The sequence below is a fragment of the Vicugna pacos genome, chromosome 13 (genome assembly GCF_048564905.1).
Source record: "Vicugna pacos chromosome 13, VicPac4, whole genome shotgun sequence".
In the NCBI taxonomy this organism is placed as follows: Eukaryota; Metazoa; Chordata; class Mammalia; order Artiodactyla; family Camelidae; genus Vicugna; species Vicugna pacos.
In genome coordinates this window covers 51324314-51342741 of record NC_132999.1, presented here as the reverse complement: position 1 = coordinate 51342741, position 18428 = coordinate 51324314, and the positions used below count along the sequence as shown (strand labels likewise).

The following is an 18428-nucleotide window of genomic DNA, read 5'->3' as shown; positions in this document are numbered from 1 at the left end:
CTGGGCACGTTCTAAGTATTCTACATGCATTATCTCCCTTAAATCTTGCAATGACCCTATAAGGTAGGTCTTATTACTATTCCCATTTTCACAGAAGAGAAATCCAAGACACAGAGGTGAATTTGCCCAAAGTTACAAGGAACTGACCTGGGATTCTAACTCAGGCCTTTCAGGTTCGAACCACTATACAACCGTGTAGGTAGGTATGGACATAGATCTGTCTGAATGTGTACAATCATGGAATTTCAACACGAACAAGTACACTGGTATGTTGGTCAGTGTTAAGCAACAAGCTCTCAAAGGAAGAAATTCGTCTGTAGTGTTTGCCAATTTCCTAATGTCAAGCTACTGAGATGCTGCCACTGCACTGGAGGTATTGGGAAGAGATGTGTGACATGAGACCATTGCTCAGTACTTCCACCATATTGATATAACAGAATTAAATAACCTCCAGACCATAGATGACAGTAAAGTATAATAAAATAATAAGGAAGTAATGATTTTGGAGTTTTTATATGACCTTTGTTTTTAACATAATTTATTTAACTGTAAGCATATAATTTAATGTTAAAAACAATGGCTGTACTTAGTAACTGGCTTGCAAAATTCCTGAAAGTTCAACAATCGGGTTTAAGCCAGTTCCAGCTCACCACTGGGCGTGAGTCTCCGTGTGTCACACTGTATAACTGGGTCATGGTGGAGAAGAGCCATGAGCCCCAGTTGTAGCTGGGCTCACAAAGTTGTGCAAATGTTGCCAGGTGTGTCTCTACACATGTGCGTATGGCATATGCAGCCAGCAGGATCTCTGGTCCAGTGGGAGCTGATGTGTTTATCTGTCTTTGTGGGATGATGCATGAGTTATGTCTGAACATGTAAGTGCGGCTGTTCGCTAAGTTTGTAGCTTTGCATGTCTGGGTGTAGCTGATTGTGTGCATGCACATGTATAGGCATGTGTGTAGTTGTCTTTGTGTATCTTTCTACAAATATAATGGTCAGTGTGTCAGTCATGTCAGGGTCAGTAACACATCTCACACAGTTATGTTCATTGTTGCTTGTTTAGCAATACTGTGTGTGGCTGCATGTATGTAGTTATGTTTGTCATATGTGATTATGTGCATGTGTAGCTGTGACTCCTGGTGTTAGGCTGTTTGAAGCTATTACAGCTGGTGCATGCTCACAGCATCTGACAAAAGCCCTAAGTTGCTGGGATTTCAGGAGCTGGCAGTAAACTCCGGGCCTGAGCTGCAACGTGGAAGATCCGTCTTACTACAGGAAGTGTGCCCTCCTCTCCCAAACCACCACTGGGCGGGTCCACTGTCGCTCCCAGAGCAGGCCCCACCTTTCTCTGTCACATGCCCAGAGTTCTGTGCCCACCCAGATGCTGCCAAAAACCCAGGCGCAGACGTGGCTGCAGACTGGCTCCTTGCTACAGGGACCCTGTGGCCAGACTTGCATTTTTCCTGGAGAGAGCTCTGGGTACTTCCACAGGAACCCTTGACAAGGGATACCATTTCTTCTTCCCACTTCACAGAAGAGGAAATCGAGGCCAGAGAGGGAAACTAGAGTGGCGGGTCTAGGTCCAAAAAAGGAGTGAGGGGAGGCCAGGGCATGTCCCTTCCTCCTCAGTCAAGCTGCCTTTCTCCTAAGCCAGGTCTCCTAAACTTCCCTACCCCTCCACCCCTCCCCGACTCTCATCCAGAGGCCCAGAATCTTCTGGTCCAAATCTGGGGCCACTAAGGGGCAGGCCTGGGATAACCTGAGGTGGAATTTGGTTCAGGAGACCTGGACTGGGCTCTGCTGCCCCCGAGTTGGGAAAATGCTCCCGATGACTTGAGGCTCAGTTTCACTGACACTGGAGCATCCCAGGACGGGGGCTCCCAACACTGCAGGTTTCTGTGTTTCCTCTGATTGTGCAAAAGCAGGTGTCACTCTCTAACCCTTCCCAAGCACCAGTCCAAGTCTTCCTAAGGGCTTCACATCTTTTCCACCCTCACTACTACCAGCAGAGACAAAAATCCACTGACACTCCTTCCTAGGAAGAAGGTAATCTCATCTTCTTACAGATGAAGAAACTGAGGCTCTGGTCTTTATATGGACATGCCCATGTCTACTCTGGGGCTCCCTGACATTCCATGGATCCAGCAACCCTCCCTCCCCCACCCTTAGGGTCCATCGTTTTTCCAAGCTCCTAGGATTACAAAATATGCTGGAAACGCAGGTCTTGCTCCAGGACGTGGTTATGGATGGTGGGAGGAGGAGAGCCCTAGGACAGAGTGAAGTAGGGGGGCATGACCGCTGGACTAGCCTCCCCTTTCTTCCCTCTCCTGGTGAGCCCCGGCCCTCCCTGTCCCAAGGCCAAGTTTGCTCGGCTAGGCAACCGGGCTGCAGCTAGCCTGAGGCAAAGATCACGGGGAGGATCAAACATTAACTTCCAGTCAGCCCGCGCTCGGGGACTCCTGGCACTAAGCACTCAGGCACCCGCAGGTACGGCCGCCAGGCCTGATTCCCCTCAACCTCTGGGTCCCGCTCTCCCCCCAGCTTCCCCCGCCCCCAGCCCAGGCCTCCAGCCGGCCCGTCTTCCCCCGCCCCGCGGACCCGTGGGCGCAACGGCTGCCCGACACCTGTTCGGCTCCCGCCCGCCCCGGCCCCACCCCGCGGCCAAGGAAAGGGAGAGTTACAAACAGAACAGCTCCTGGAGCCTCAAGTTGTGGGGTTGCGGGATCCGAGGCCCTTCGCTTTTCTACACCAGATCCTCTCTCGGGCTGCGGGGCAGATGCGGCTCAGCTCAAGTGCAGCTCAAGTTTCTTTGTCCCTTCCTGGGCCACTCAGGATTTTGTCCCCCACCATCCCAACCCGTTCCCGCAGTCGCCGTCGCTCCCCTGGCTTTGCACACGCCGTGTCCCGGGGCTCCGAAAGTCCTTTTCCAGGTCCCGGTCCCTTCACTCTCTTTCCCGCGCCCTGCTCAAGCTCCCCAGGGGCCCCAACTCTGCACATCCAGACCGACGTGCACAAGCCCCGTCTTCGGGGCCCGCACGACACCCCCGGTGCCCCGGGCCAAGCACACACGCAGACTTCGAGGTGCCAGCAGTCCCCAAGGGGCGCTGAGTCCTGCCCCGGCCGCGCCTCCCTCGGGTCCCTGAGTCCCGCACGCGCCTCCCGGGCGCCCAGCCAGCACGCGCCCCCGGGACTCCCGGCTCGCACGCGCCGCGCCTCCCGGGGGCTGTGGCCCGAACTCTGCAGCCTCACCGTGTTCTTTCTGGCCACCATCTTCTCCAGCTTCTTGGCGATCCGCAGGAGCTCCTCTTCCTGGCCCATGTCGGCCCGCGACGCCCGGCGGGGCGCGGGGCGCAGGGGCCGCAGCCAGACTTCGGGGGTGGGAGGCGCAAAGGCGGCGGGTGCGCCACCCTCGCGGGCCCAAACACACCCGACACGCACGGCCGGCGGGGGCGGGGCTCTCCCCCCACACCCCCTCGGCCGCCCGCCTCCCGACAGTGGGGGAGGGGTGGCGTGCACTAAATATAGACTTCAAGGACTCGCCCGGGCAAAGATTGCCCGCGCCCGCCAGTCGGGCCTCCTGAGAGGGACAGGCTGGGACAGCGGGCCCTGCGCCCCAGGCTGGTCCTGGGGGGGGCCGGGAGCTGAAGGGAGGTTTGGGAAGGAAGGCTCTAGCGAGTGGGGAGGCTGTCGTCCCGGGACACAAGAGGCTGTCGCGGCGAGGAGGGCGCCCGAGGGTGCCCTGGGAGCTCCGGGAAGAGTCCTGGGCTCCCGTGTCTCTGCACCTTTGCCGCCCAAAGCGTGCCTGTGTCCAAGTGGAGGCAATTTGGTGCACTCGAATTATATTATTTTTGCATGATCATTAAATCCAACCCTATCCTAACCTGTGCTCACTCATTTGTGCACACAGCCTGTGCACACGCGTGTATCTAGGCCCACTGTAGCCATCAACTTGGTTTGTTACAGCAAGGTTTTGCATTTCCAACAAGCTCCCCGAGTGCTACTGGTGCTGCTGGTCCCACGCCTGCACTCTGAATAGTGAGAGCTTGGGAGATTCTTAAGTGCACCAAACTTCAAAAAATATGGATCCAAGTGCATGGATGCTCTTTATTTATTCAGGGTCAGAACACTGCCTCCCCAGTGGGATTGGGTCTGGAAGGGAGGAGACGGAACAGTGCCCCCACAGCTGTGCACACATCTGTGTTCCTGTGGAAGGACCTTTGAAGTGTTCCCAGCAGACCCAGATCCCTTCCTAAACAAGTGAGCTTAATTGACAGAAAATAATCTATGCGTGGGGAGGGAGAGGCTACTTATGGGCCTGGAGGGGATGCATGAAAAGTGGTCCACAGTGTGTGCAGGGTAGGGAGCTGTAGGTTGGGGTGTTCAATGAAATCTCCAGACTTCCGGGAGAGAACTTTAGAGAACCCCAATCCCTGGTCACAGAATGGACTTGTCTGGTTTCTGATGACAAACTTAAATTAAAATGGAATGATCACAGTTCAAGCATACAAAAATGAAGTCGGGTGGCCATTGAGGATCTGGTCTCAGACACATCTCTGCACCACTGATAACCTGAACTTTCTTTGAACTGTACAAGACCGAAGGACACTACCAAGAGTACTCAGAACAACACCTGCCAGCTGCAAACCTTATGTTCTCAAGTTCTCCCCTTGTAACTGTGTAACCATTTCAGACCCCGACTGATCCTTACTTAATAAGCACTTTACTTCTTGCCAGCTCCTAGGGGGAGGGTATAGCTCAGTGGTAGGATGCCTGCTTAGCCAGGACCTCTATGAAAAAAAAAATAGAAAAAAACCTAATGACCTCCCCCTCAAGAAGAAAAAAAATTAAAAACGCAAGAAATTTATAATTCTTGATAACAAAGAGTTCCTGTAACTAACTGTAACCTGTGGTTTTTGTCTTTATAGGCCTCCTCCATTTTGTAGTCACGCAGAACAAAAAATTCAAATGCTTCTTGAATCTGTGTCTCACAGGCTGCAGGGCTAACAACTCCCAAATAAACACCTTTTCTCTCCAATCAGGTCTCCATTTCTAAAATTTTGACTAACACTTCTAACTGCTGCTGTGTGACCTGGGACCAAAGTAGGAAGGAGTGAGTTTTTCATTTATTCAACGAATATGTATTGAATGTCCAAGCAATGAGCAAGACAGACCCAGCCCCAGAAAGCTTGAAACTCAGTCTGTGGGTAAGAAAAAGCTTAAACAAATGTAGACATCATCAATTCTACGTTATCACAACTGAGGTGAGGGTCAGGAAGAAGTGGGGGATACCTTATGGACATATTTGATGGGACCTGTACCAGTCGGGGTGTCATGTCTGAAGAAATGAAGTTTAAACTTTAGGCAGAAGTGCTGAGTAGGAGTTGGGGGGAGGAGGAGGAAAGTTAACTTAAGAGAAGAAGAAACATTCATTCATTCATGTATTTATTGAGCACCTAGTATGTGCCAGGCAGTTTTAGCCTTGAGCATCCTGAGAGGGAAAAAACAGTCCTCCTGGAGTTCCAAATGTGCAGAGCTTAGGGAAGGGAGGGTGCTTGGTGTGTCAGGGTTGAAAGAACCAAAAAATTGGTGTGTCTACAGCACAGAAGTAAGAGGAGTGTGGGGAGGGGAGAGGCAGAAAGTCAGAGGTGGGTGGGGCCTAATCACGCAAAGCACTGTAGGCCACTTTTAGGTTAGACTAAAACCTCTTGGCCAACCCCCCAGGCAAACCCCTCTGGGTTGAAGGGACAGCTGTCTGCAATTACTTAGGATTGCCTTATAAAAAAAAAAGCAGCTTTGATTTTCCTCAAACTTCCACCCAGTTCCCACCGTGAGTTGTGTGACGTCAAAAGAAGACAATACTTCATCGGGGCTTGAGCGATCCTAAGAAAACATGGGGTTCAATCCCTTCCTTGTACAGATTGGAAGACTGAGTCCCAGTAAGGTCCAGAGTTGCACTGCTCAACCATATCAGACATGGTCGGGATCCACTATTATCCTCTCCACCTACCTGTCCACCTGGAGGTCACCAGCAGGCCATGGCTGGACATGCCTCCAACAGCTCTCTGCATCTGACTGCAGACTTCAGGGCAGGCTGGAAGTTAAGAATTAGGAAATAACACCCCCAGAAAGGATCCTGGAACCACTGAGAGACCAGAGTTGGTGATAAATACACCACTTTCTTCACTCTTGATGGGAGGAGTTGAAGGCATATTCTACCCAATATAGTCTCTCAAAGGTCTCCAACTCAATATACCTTTGTTGCTCACGGTGGCACCCCCTCATTAATATACTCTTTCCTGCTTTTTGACCTTCTGTTTCAGTTCCCTACTCCTTCATTATGCTTCCTGAGATCACCTCACAAATAAGTAACTTTCCCCAAACCCTTGTCTCGAGATAAAACTGAAACAGAGACTGCGGCAGAGCCAAACTGCAGGTCTCCAGACTCCTAGTCCAGTGCTCTTTTCCTTACACCAGGGTTTCCCAGCCTCGACACTACGGATATTTTGGACTGGACAATTCGCTGTTTTGGGGGTGGGGGTGGCCTGTGTATGGAAGGATGTTTAGCAGCATCCCTGAATTCTAGCCACTAGATGCCAGCAGCACCTTCCAGTTGGGGACAATAGATATTTCTGTCTTGCCAAATGTCTCCTGGGGCAAAATTGCCCCTGGTTGCAAAACACTGCTCTGCACCAGGCTGTCCCCCTTACCAGGTCCAGAGACAGAATTCCAAGCCCTAAAACCCCCTTCCCTATGGCTCTTCACAGCACAGAAATGAAGCCACCGGAATTTACTCAAAAAATCTTTTATTAGAGATGAGTGAAATAACAAGTCTGAGATGAACAAAACCAGACACCAGGGGCTCTGAAAACAACACTGCTCTTGTAGGAGCACAGACCTGTCAGATCTCCAGGGTAAACAGCCTGGCCTCCCGGGCCAGGCTGCTGCGTTGGCCATTGGAATCCTTTGGCTTCCCTGTTTGTCCTGGTCCATCCCTGCCAGGGCTCAGCGCCCAGTGCCCATAAAGCTGATGTGTTAGAGATTGATGATGGCTTAGGTGTATCTGTTTTCCAATATGGGGCTGAAAGCAATGGTGGGTTTTCTGGCACTAGGAAGCAGAATCTGTAAGTTTCTGCTCTCCCACTTCTATCCCCCTCCTTTCGTGGCCCTTTCCTCCCCTGAGACTGGAAGGCTCCTGAGTTGACCAAGAGAAAGAGGAGAGAAGTATGGATTAATCCTTCCAGACCATTCTTTTCCTTCTTGCTAAATCAAGGAGAGAGGCAAATAGGGGTAAGCCCTACTCTACTTCCTGGCTGGGGAATCTAGCAGAGGTCCCCACAAGGCTGTGCTGTCCCTCAAAAGGAGTGATAATCAGAATATTTATTTAACAGCCAGTACAGCATGGGCACTGACCAACCAGAATGGATATGGGCAGGACACAAGTGCAGTGTTACTCAGGTGTAAGCCAACTGATTGTCATTCTGCCCCTGATCCCAGAACCATCCTCTGGAATCTAGCCCTGCCCATTTCCAAGCCTAATTCTTGGGACCAGCTGCCCAGAAAGAGACCACATCTGCAGGACCCTTGTCTTATTCCTGTGGCGTGTGTAATGCCTAGCACAGGAATGGACAAAGAGCTGGAGCTCAGTCAAAGAACATGAGGCTAATGAATGGCTGAGAAGGCAGTCCCTAGTCTGGCAGAATCCCTGGTCTGCAGAATGATGAAGGCAGGCTGGAGCTCCCCAGACTGATGGAAGAAACACAGCCCTGGTCTGATGAGCTCTGAACGCTGGGCTCTGCATCCGGGTGGTTTAGGCACGTGAGGGCCAGCAAGGAGCTACTCTTGCAAAAGCTGCACAGAACTTGTGGAGAGAACCCCAGTCCTTGAGCCATCTCCTTCAGTGAAGCCACCCTGGGGAGAGAAGGAGGAAAATTGACATTTCCTAAGCACCTATTATATACCAGCTATTTATCTCAGTTTCAAACTGTCCTATTGTGGGTAGATGAAATTATCTCTATTTTACAGATAATGAAACTGAGGCCTGAAGAAATGAAGCCACTTTTCCAAGACCTTCACACTTCAGAGCCCAGGTTCTTATTATCACATGTCTCAACAACAGGCATCAACTAAATGCTGGGTGATGGATACCCTGTTGTAATATGCCTACTCTTGATCAACTCTGCCTCTCAGGTACCCTGTCACCGCCCCTCAAACCACAGTCCCGGAGTCCTACCGGCATGTTCCTTCAGGGTAGAGGCTGCTTGGCTGAAGGACAGTCTTCCAGGCTGCGGGCCCCCCGCCGATAGGAGCGAGTGCTCTCAGAGCTGGAAGGCAGGGAAAGGCCAACGTGACCCTTGTGTCCAGAGAGCCCCTTAGAGTCGGAGGAAAGGGCTCAGACATAGAGCAAGGCTTGGGGGGTTAGGACGGGTGGGTAGTGAGTCCACGAGGCCCCGAGGCAGTGTCTATCTCAGGCCCCAGAAGCCTGAAATTGACCTCTGGAGGGCTCTGGAAATTTCCCCATGTCTACTCCAGAACTCCTAACTGAAAGGGTTTACAAGGAAGGGAGAATTGGAGCCTGGGTTAGAGGTGGGGACAGAGAGAAGACCCCACTGTGAGCCCTTGAACAAGCCACACAGACAGGGCCTTCGATACTCTATCTTCAGCAGTCTGAGCCCCAGACTTCTCCCCAGCTCTCCAGGCCAGACTCGGGAGCAGGTGTGTGAAGTGGGGAGGGGTCCAATCACCCTCCACTTAAGGTCCAGCATTTCTGTATCAGTAATGGGCTTAGGGGCTGGAAGGTATTCCAATCTTTAGGCAGGTGCTGTGTAGAGATGGGGAAGTAAATGGAAGCTCAGAGAGGTCAGGAGACTTGCCCAGGTTGCCCAGCTCACCAACCTGAACCTGACAGGGGGATACATCTCTGCAGGGGTGGTTCCAGATGTCAGACTGGGTCGGGAGGGGCCCGGGGGCTCCCAGAGGCCCTCTTCAGAGCTGGGTAGGGTTTGGTTGGGACCTCCAGATTCTGCCGGGCTTGTGAGGCTAGAGGAGGAGGAGGCTGGACTGCCCAGGCTCTCAGAGGCCCCAGGGGACTCCGAGCTCAGGCTGGGAACTTCAGAACGATCTGAAATCAGAAGTGATAAAGCCCGTCTTTATCACTTACTCCATGCTCAATTTCAAAGCAGTTTTTGGCCTCTGGGATGTATCATGGTTCTCTCCCAATTCCCCCCACCCCCATCTCCCTTTCCAGCACTTTGCTTCAACTCTTCCCCATCATGCTTCAGTCTCATTGTTCACCCCACTCATTCATGATGGCCAGGGCCACACTGACTCATGGTTTCACTTCTGCTCTCACCCTCTCCTTGATCTGAACTCTCCTGCTCATCCCTCAGGCTCAGCTCTGATGCTACCCCCATGGAGAAGCCTTCCCATCAATCCAACAGGATAGGCTCCTTCTCTCTCTTGAGTTCCCAGAACAAGCTTACTTATTCACTCAACAAATAGTTTTTGACAACAGTCAGGCACTGTGATAGGTGCTAGAGAAACAGCAGTCAACAAAACTTGCTTCTGTCCTTTTGGGATTTATATTCTATATCACACTGTGTCTTATAGTATAATGAATTACATTCCAGTTTTTATCTCCCCTACTAGACTGTGTCTCAGTAGGCCCCAAGGGACTCGAGACACAGTGAATGCTCAATAAATGCTTCTCTCTCTTTATATTTAAGTGAAGCATTGAGGGATTTGGGATAAGACAGACTGGTTTTGAAGCCCACATCAGGGACTTATTAGCTGTGGGATCTTGGGTATATTACTTAACATCTCTTCCTCTACCTGTTAGGGGGAGATGAGAACCCCTATCTGACAGGTGGCAGTGAGGATGATATGGACTAACAAAGCATTCTTAGTTCAGTGCCCCAGCACACAGTAGGCCCTCAGTGAATGGTATGAGAAGCATTTTTCTCGGCAGCCAACCATACCTCCACTGGCATGTCCTGCACGCCCTTGTGCCATGGTCCGAGAAGGGTTTTTGACCGGCAAAGGTGGGGGGCAATCCTCACTCTGGTTCTTAGGGACAGCTGATCCCAGGCTGGTGATGGTCTCATAGGTCTTGTTGCTGATATCCAGCCTCCCACTGGCCCAGCGGACCTGGGTTGGGGGCTTCAGAGGGCAGCGCTGCTGGGGCAAAAGGGTGGGAAGGAGGACAGCCTTGGTTCCTCTAGCTTAGCCCCACTCCTCCCCACATCAGGTCCCATCTGGCTCTTTCCTTCTGCTGTCTGGAGGCCTGAAAGACAAGGGCTGAGACGTACCTTCTCTTCCTCATCCTCCTCACTGTCAGAGCCAGGCTCAGTGGAGATTCCCCAGGGGTAGTCCACGTGCAGAGGGAAGGTGAGGGTCCCAGCCTGGGCCTGCTCCAGCTGCCAAAAACAAAGCTTTGGCAGTTCAGAGGGTCAGGGGCTCAGTGGAGAGAGAGAAAGGGTCAAGGGCTGCCTCTCCTTCCCTAGACCTCACCAGCTCCTCACACTCCTTGTGCTGCTTCTTCCTGGCTATGTCCAGAGCTGTCTCTCCTGCCTCGTTCACTGTGAGGGGTAAAGTCAGGGGTCATGGTCAGGGTCAAAGAGGCATTATAGCTCAGAGGTTAAGATGAGCCTTTGAAATCAAGATTGTCTGGGTTTGAATCCTGGCTCTGCTACTTCTGGCTGTGTGACCTTGGATAAGTGACTTAACCTCTCTGGGCCTTATGAAATGAGTATGATACTTGTAACTCACTGGGAGGATTGTTGTGAAGACTGAATGAGTTAACTATACATAGAGCACTTGGCACATTACCAGGTACAGGCTGAATAGTAAATGGCAGCTAATACAACCACTATTATTCAGATTCAGTTAATGTTTATTTGACTAGGTACTTTCAGAAACGTTATTTCATTTTATCCTTTTAGCAGGTCTACTTGGTCAGTGGTATTATTCCCATTTTATAGATGAAGAAGCTGAGGTTCAAGAGATGAATGGACAAACCCTAAAGTCACAGAGGTGGTCAGAAGTGAGCCAGGATTAGAACCCATCTGTCTGCAAAGTCCAAGTTTGTTATCAGTGCAGGAATAAGGCAGGAAGTCCCCCACAAAGGGTAGAGAGGAATGAGAGTCTGATGGTGGAGATGCTGGAGCCCTACCTGTGCCAAGCGAGGCTCTCCCTTTCAGCAGCAGCTTGAGGCAGTCGGGTCGGTTGTAGAGAGCAGCGCAGTGCAGGGCACTGTTCCCGTTAGCAGCCTTGGCATCCAGGTGACCACTGGGTGAGGGGTGGGGAGGGGCAGGGAGGAAGGAAGGGAACAGACAGGTGAGGGGGTCAAAGTAAGGGAGGAAAGAGGGAGAGGAAAGGAGGGAAGAGATGCGGAGAAGAGGACGGAAAGGGGAGCGTGAGGAGATGGGCAGACGGGCAGGCAGGCTCTCACCTATTTTGGATGATGAAATCCACCAGGGGCAGGGAGGCCTGGTTGGCGACTCTGACAGCCAAGTGCAGGGCGAGCTCTCCAGGTGCCTGAACACACGTCCACACCTCTGAGTTTCCCCCAGTTCACCTGCTCCCCACCCAATATTACCCTCTTGAACTCTTGCTGACCCTAGCACCTCCAGATATGAAGCTGCCAGAACTTCTGAGAGAGGAGACTGAACATGGACCCTCACATTTGGGAGGAGGGGGAAAGACCCTTCCATCACTGCTTCCTTCAGTGGTTCTGCCGCCTCTTCCCTCAGTAGAAGGTGTTTCCCAAACTTGGTTCTTGGCCCTGGACTCCTCCACTCCTCTCTCTCACTGCCCCGCCCCAGACCTCAAATAACCTCAAGCTTTCAGCTATACTGGTGTGTAGGCTGCTCCAAATTCTTAGCTTACCTAAGTGCTGCACCCACCATGCCCACTGGACAGCCCCACAAAGACATCAGATAGACAGTTCAAGGACATGGTATCCAATTTTTGATGTCCAGTCAGCAACTCATGTCAATTTAATCTTTCGAATGTCTCTGATATCCTTTCCTCCTTTCCCTATGTGATGTTTGTTACTAGAATCACCAATGCAATGGCCTTCCCTGCTCTGATCTGACCCACCCTTACCCATTACTAAGGCTATTCAAGGAAAAAAAGATTCTATCATTTATTGCACACATATTGTGCACCAGGCCCTTTTATACATGACTTAATTCTCACTTCAACCCTGTGGGTGCTATCATTAACCTGTTTTACAGATGAGAAAAATGATTCAGAGAAGTTAAGTAACCTGCTCAGGATCACACAGCTAAGAAAAGACAGAACCAGGATTTTGGCTCAGGATTGCCTGAGTGAAGTTGTGCTCTCTCCCATTTACCCCTCTGATGGGTGGGATTTGAGTAGATGTCAGAGGTGAGGCAGAAGGAAGTAAGAGCTGGTCCTGGAGGAGGACGAGGGAGTGCTAAGTGTGACTGGGTTATGAGTGGCCCTTGAAGAGGGTTCTCACCTGTCCCTCAGGCCCTGGCAGTGGCTGTCCAAAGTCCTGCCCATTAGCAAAGGCCTCCAGTACAGACAGGAGGTCTCGGTTGCAAATGGCCGTCCAGAGTTTCTGAGGCTCGGGGGTGGATCGCCGCACAAATCTGTGTTCCACATACTTGGCCACGATATAGTCCTTGCGGGCGTTCCTGCCAAAAATAACCAGAGGATGTCAGGGCAAGGACCATTTCCACCCTGCTGACCTTTGAAACCATCCCACAGGAGATAACGGATCTCCTTTTCCCCAGACTTCTCCCTGGGAGCTGAGGAAGCCAAATCCCTCAGCCAGGATCCCCCCATCTGAGAATCTCCTTACATGTCACTCTCAGCTGAGGGTTTAGGGCTGCCGTGCGCTGGCAGCTGGGCCTCCATGACCTCATTGAAGCGAGTGTTTCCAATGTTCAAGGCCAGCTGAGGGTTGCGGGAAAGTGGTGGGGTTAAGACCCGATGGTTAGGACAGCGCCCCCTGGAGGACTGAGCCTCCAGAGGCCCCGCCCCTCAGCCTCTCTCCCGCTCCAGACCCCGCCTCTGGCCATCCTCTTTCTGACTGTCTGGATCCTGCTCCACCTTGCCCAGTTCCACCTGATCCACAAGCTCGGGCTGAGTCAGTCGCCCAAGCCCCGCCCCCAATCAGACCACGCCCCCAAACCCCTCCGGCCCCGCCCCGCCCTCACCAGCAGCTCGGAGGGGCCCAGCAGATCCAAGGTGAGGGACTGCATGCGTGAAAAGCGCACGCCCAGCTCGCGGTGGACGCCGGAGCACTGGATGCAGGTGAGCACGCCCAGGTTGGTGCTGAGCCAGGTGGGGTCTGAGAAGTAAAGCAGCTCGTGCCTGGAGGCGTGGGCCCCTCCCCTCCGCTTCCACTCCCCTCCTCGCCCTGCCCCACCTGTAGCCCCACAGTCGCAGCACTGGCCGTTCCCGGGCCTGCTCTTCACCTCGGCGATGAGCAGCTTGGTGAGGTCCTGGGGCTCCCCATCCAGCCCGGCGCCCCCCCAGGGACCTGGGCCGCAGCTGGACTCCTCCAGGAAGGCACTGGTCAAGGCTTCGTCCTTGCTGTTCTGCAGCACCGACACCCACCTGCAGAGTGTGCAGGGTGCCATGGGGATGACACTCGCAGTGGTGGGGCCCTGCTCCCTTGCCCCCACCCCTAGGCTGGACGTGGGGGACACTCACGCCTCACATTCATGTTCGTCCTCCGCCTGGAAGTGGTATGTCCTATTGTCTGTGGGGAGAGGAGGGGATGTCTGGCCCACGAAATCCTGCTGGCCTTCCTTCTCTGGGCCTGGGAAGCCCTCACAAGCCCTCACCCAAACCGCTGGGTCCAGACGGAGCTTTTTTCCCTGTGGGGCCAGGCTCTGCTAAACTGGGAGTGCGAGGGTAATGACAGTGGCCAGCAGAGGGGGCAGTTTCTCATCTGTCACCTCTAAAGTAGGATCCCAAGAAGGTCCTCTGTGTGAAGCCCAGGTTCCAGGGTCAGGCGAGGTCTCCCAGGGCACAGGACCCCCGATTCAGCTCAGAGGCAGGGTATCCCTGAACCTATGGCCATCACCCCACTCAGCCCCACAGCCTCCCTTCTGGTCTTCCTGCTTCCCACCTCTTCCCCCTCCTCCCTGAGCCTGTACCAGCTGCCGGATTATTGGGCCTAGGTTCTGCTCCAATCACACCACTCCCTTGCTCCAAGACCTCCCATGGTTCTCTAGTGCCAGGAAATAAGGTCCAACGGTTTGAGAGGCATTCCCAGGCCTCATCTCCCACTACCCCTATGTGAACCCTGTACCCTGTCCAAAGTGGTGGACCCACTCTCCTGGTTGCATGCCTTTCATCACGCCAACCCTGTCTCCTGAAATGTCCCCCTCTCTGCCCCCAAACTCTATGTTCTGTGTCTTTCGAAGCCGAACTCCAATGCTCTCTTTTCCAAGCAGCCTTTCCCGATTCCCCACAGCAGGGCAGGCCTTCCCTCTCTCTAGTCTCTGATGGTGCTATATCTGCACCTCTTTTCTGGACACACCCCATCATTTGCAGTCTTTGGTCCCCCCATCACACCCCTGCCAGACAAAGCTCCCTGAGGACCAGATCTAGGTCATTCTCAGCCTGTGCTGGCCCCCATGTCACCAAAGGCTCCAAAAGATGAAAACAGAACATTTTAAAGTAATAATAATTTTGAAAGCCAAGTTACTGAAATCCATTTAAATATGTTTTACTGAAATGATAATATTTAATGTGGGATGTGAGGTGAAGCCTCTAAAAAGAGTGTCCAGAGCTTAATTAAGGAGTCTTATGCCTGCAAAAGCAGCTATTTGATAAACATGTGCAGAATTGGACACAGGTCCCTATTTGGAACCTCTCAGGAGCTGACAGGTCTCTTACAGAAGCCCTGGGCAGATGCAGAGGAGGGGGCAGGGATGACTCACGGGTCACCAGGTCGAAGCACTTTTTCTCCTCAGGGTTTGGCCTCACTTGGCATGTCAGCAAGGTGAGCTTCACTGGGGGCCGGTTTATCTGTGGGAAGTTGGGGATAAAGGCTGTACAGGTTACTCTCTGGGCCTCCCAAACTCTTAGGCCTCTGTCTTCCAGTCTGTTAAATGGGCATAATCACCATGTTCTAGTTTATGTCTCCCATCTCCCAGCACCTCAAGGATGTGGAGTGTGGACTAACACCAGCTTGGGGGCTTTGGGTCCAATCTGTCCTCCCATAGGGTTTCATCTCCAGCTCCCTGGAGCCAGATTTGGGGTCAGTCTTAGAGGGAAGGTTTGATATCTGTCTGCTCTGAACACCAGGAGAGAGGACCCATCATGCCTTGAGCCCCCCACCCCTCCAGGCCTCACCGTGCTGTGTGAAATGGTCAGGCAGCCATACTTGACTCCACACTTCCTTTTCTGCCAAACTCTTCGAATTCTAGGGCCCAGAAGGATAGAAAGAGTCACCAAGGCTCACACCTGATTCCCCTGTATCAGCAAATAGAGTCCTGGACCAGGTCTCCGGCCCCACTTCTTCACCTCTTCCATCCCCTGACTTAGACATCCCTCACTTCCTGGGCTCCCTGGGCTGGAAGGGACACAGCCCTGCCCTTAGGAAGCTCCCAGTCAGAGAGAGGAAACACAGCCCCACTCTCTGGGAAACTTTATTCTGAATGGGACCATGTGACCTTGGCCCTCTGAGAGCTCCTAGTCTGATGGAGGAGACACAGCTTCCAACCATAGGGATCTCCTAGTCTGAGAGGAAGGACAGATGCAACAGATGAATCATGGTTAAAGACAAAGCAAGATAAATATTGACACCCCGAAATGAAATTAGAAAATTCAGGATCAAAGCTACTTAACACTTTTCCTGTAAGAGGTAAATATTAATTGGTTGAACAAAGTTGTTATTATCTGATAAAAACTGATTAGTAAGTCAAAAAAAAATTAAACAGATCCCACAAAGGCCTTTCACAGACTGATTTTTTTAAACCAGGGAGCAAGGCACAGTCAACGCTTTCATTTCCGGGCACATTCTGTACATTGTAGAGGCTAAGAGTGAGGACATGGAGACTGTCCATGGCATAAATGCTCAAAAACTGTTCACTGCTGCTGTTATTCTTCTTTAAGCAACCAGCAATTTTTAGCAGAAGTCATGTGCCTTGGATTCTGATGATTTTGCCCTGCCAGAGTGGAGGGTCCCGGAACCCTCAGGGTCTACACAAATGATAAGAACAGTCCTTTTGGGCAGCTCCCCCCAGCCCTATCATTTATTGGCTGTGTGGCTTTGGGCAAGTTACTTGAGCTCTCTGAGTCACTTACCCATCACTTTTCTTGTACAGAAAGCCCACCTTCTCTGTCCCAAACTGCTTTTTGCCTTGGTGCTGGTGTATGCTGTAGCCACCTCCCGAGTTCTTCCGGCTCAGAGTCTCCTGTTTCTCAGACAAGCAAAGGAGACCTCAGGGCATCTGGGTGGGAAGAGCCCCATTCTGCAGGGGTCTCACTCAGGGAGACTTATAGGGGGACCCTGTGGAATTTTCCTTCTCTCCCTCCCCTCAAGGTGGGCCTTGAGGGTGGACATTGTTTGGGGATGACTCAGAGCCTGACCTCTCTGCTCTCAAGCTGCAGCGTCCCTCGGAGGGAGTCCCGGAGCTGGGTCAGCTTCTGTAGCTCCTCTTCCTGGGCTTGACGCAACTATGGGACAAAGGGCAGGACCCCATCAGCAGCCAGCAGATGTGCCAGGTACAGAGCCCAGACCCAGAGCAGCAGGGCAGTAGCCTTGTTCTCTGGGCAGGAGCCAGCTCTTCCACAGCCAGATTCTCCTGGAAGGACAGGGGACTTGACCACGTGCCCAGAAGTGAGGCCCAACTTACTGCATGTACGGAGGCTGCCAGCTTCTCGATGAAGGGGGACAGGCTCTGAGCAGCCTTCCAGCCGTCTTGGAAAAAGCTAAGAGGTGTGAAGCCAAACAAGGGACCAGAGAGAGATAAAAATGAGAAGTGAAGCGAGAGGTGTGGGAGAAGGTGCTCTAGGGACCCTGGGACACCTGGGGGTGGTATAGTGTGACAGTCAAGAACAGGGACTCTGGAGTCAGTGTCTGTGTCCAGATCCTACTTATTAGCTGTGATCTTAGCAAATCCGAGCCTCAGTTTTCTCATATGTAAAATGGGGATAATGTCAGTAGCTGTTCATAGGCGTACGTGTAAAGTATTTAGTGCCTGATGCATGGTGAGCATTCAATAAATACCAGCTGGAAAAAGCACTACCAATGAGATCTAGACACACACAGAGTCCTTGAGGGTCTGTCAAACCCTGGGGACAGACTTGTTCTGGATTGCCTAAAGGGTTCAGGGGCAAGGGGCTGTGGGGGCGGGGGTGGGATATGGGGAGATACCTACTTATGCTGGGCGTGGAAGAACTTGATGAGGCTCTGCAGGAAATCGGGACCTTGCTTCATCTGGCTCTCTCCCGCTTTCAGCAGATACTGGGGAGAGGGCAGAGCAAGGTATGTGATGTGAGCTGAAGCTGAATCCTGGGGACAAGGGGCTGCTGGCCCCATCCCAGGCTAATTCTTTTGGCCATGACCCAACTTTGGTGACATCTCAAGCACCATCTGGTGAGGACCTGGGCTGAGTCTGTGACTGGGCCCCAGGGGGCTCAGGGATGCAGGCAGGAAGACACGCCCCACCCCTCCTTCACCCTGGGGCACCCCTTACCTCACACATGTGCAGCTGGAAGACGCGCCGCTCTCTCTGTGTGTCCTGGGCCACCTCCCCAGAGCTCCCTCCTGTCACCCTGGCCCGGTCCTTCTCCTTCTCCAGCCTGGCCCTAGGCTCCAAGGAAAGAGAGGCCTGAACAACTCTCACTAGCCCCTTGCATGTCCCACCATCTCTACCTGCTCCTCTCTGTACAGACACACGAGAGTGAGGGGACCCAGCTGTGTGGTGGGGCTGGGGCACAACGATGGACAGTGTGGATTCAGGGAATCCACAGGCCAGTGGGGGAGAAAGACATGAATCAAATCACAGCTGTGAAAAGATCAATGGGAGAGTAAAATGGGGGATCTGACCTCACCTGGCTGCTCAAGAAGTGATGCTTGAGCTGAGATCTGAAGCCTGAAAAATTGCTTTGAAGGAAGCTGGGGCAGGGTAGGAGGATCAGACCATGTGACAGCCTGGAGGCAGGGAGACCAGGGCTCCGGAGCAGAAATGGAGAGCGAGGTGGTTCCAGGTGAGGTAAAGAGAGGCCAGATCACGCAGGGCCTAATTCAGACCATGCTGAGGTTCTTGGACTTTATCCCAAGAGCAGTAGGAAGGAATTGAAGGTTTTTATGCAGGGATGTGATGGGCTCAGATAGCACCAGATGGGATTTGGGGTGACCAGTTCTGATTTGGCTGGAAGGGATTTAGGACCATGTAGTCTTCATTCTTCTAAGCCATGGAGCTTCCCATTTAAAGTTTAGA

At 52.4% G+C, this 18428-nt stretch overlaps 2 protein-coding genes across 4 annotated transcripts in view; both read right to left on the bottom strand.

Annotated features, from left to right (window-relative positions):
• Positions 1-3477, bottom strand: part of TCEA3 (transcription elongation factor A3) — a 33303-nt gene extending 29826 nt beyond the window's left edge. Inside the window, exon 1 of one of the 3 annotated variants that reach the window (XM_072975137.1) lies at positions 3247-3477. In XM_072975137.1, coding sequence (XP_072831238.1) covers positions 3247-3315 — 69 coding nt within the window. In that variant the 5' untranslated portion in view covers positions 3316-3477. The remainder of the gene's footprint in view (positions 1-3246) is intronic. The other 2 variants (XM_072975135.1, XM_072975138.1) reach the window with 2 other exon arrangements.
• Positions 3478-6783: 3306 nt separating this feature from the next.
• ASAP3 (ArfGAP with SH3 domain, ankyrin repeat and PH domain 3) overlaps positions 6784-18428 on the bottom strand; it is a 43515-nt gene continuing 31870 nt past the window's right edge. The window contains exons 6-25 of the mRNA XM_006196757.4: positions 17682-17793; positions 17364-17449; positions 16839-16914; positions 16573-16659; positions 16288-16397; positions 15334-15403; positions 14919-15006; positions 13681-13729; positions 13394-13584; positions 13182-13315; positions 12824-12918; positions 12479-12656; positions 11444-11529; positions 11165-11280; positions 10504-10571; positions 10302-10409; positions 9972-10167; positions 8890-9115; positions 8228-8318; positions 6784-7905 (exon numbers count right to left, since the gene is read on the bottom strand). Coding sequence (XP_006196819.3) covers positions 8240-8318; positions 8890-9115; positions 9972-10167; positions 10302-10409; positions 10504-10571; positions 11165-11280; positions 11444-11529; positions 12479-12656; positions 12824-12918; positions 13182-13315; positions 13394-13584; positions 13681-13729; positions 14919-15006; positions 15334-15403; positions 16288-16397; positions 16573-16659; positions 16839-16914; positions 17364-17449; positions 17682-17793 — 2155 coding nt within the window. The 3' untranslated portion in view covers positions 6784-7905; positions 8228-8239. The remainder of the gene's footprint in view (positions 7906-8227; positions 8319-8889; positions 9116-9971; positions 10168-10301; positions 10410-10503; positions 10572-11164; positions 11281-11443; positions 11530-12478; positions 12657-12823; positions 12919-13181; positions 13316-13393; positions 13585-13680; positions 13730-14918; positions 15007-15333; positions 15404-16287; positions 16398-16572; positions 16660-16838; positions 16915-17363; positions 17450-17681; positions 17794-18428) is intronic.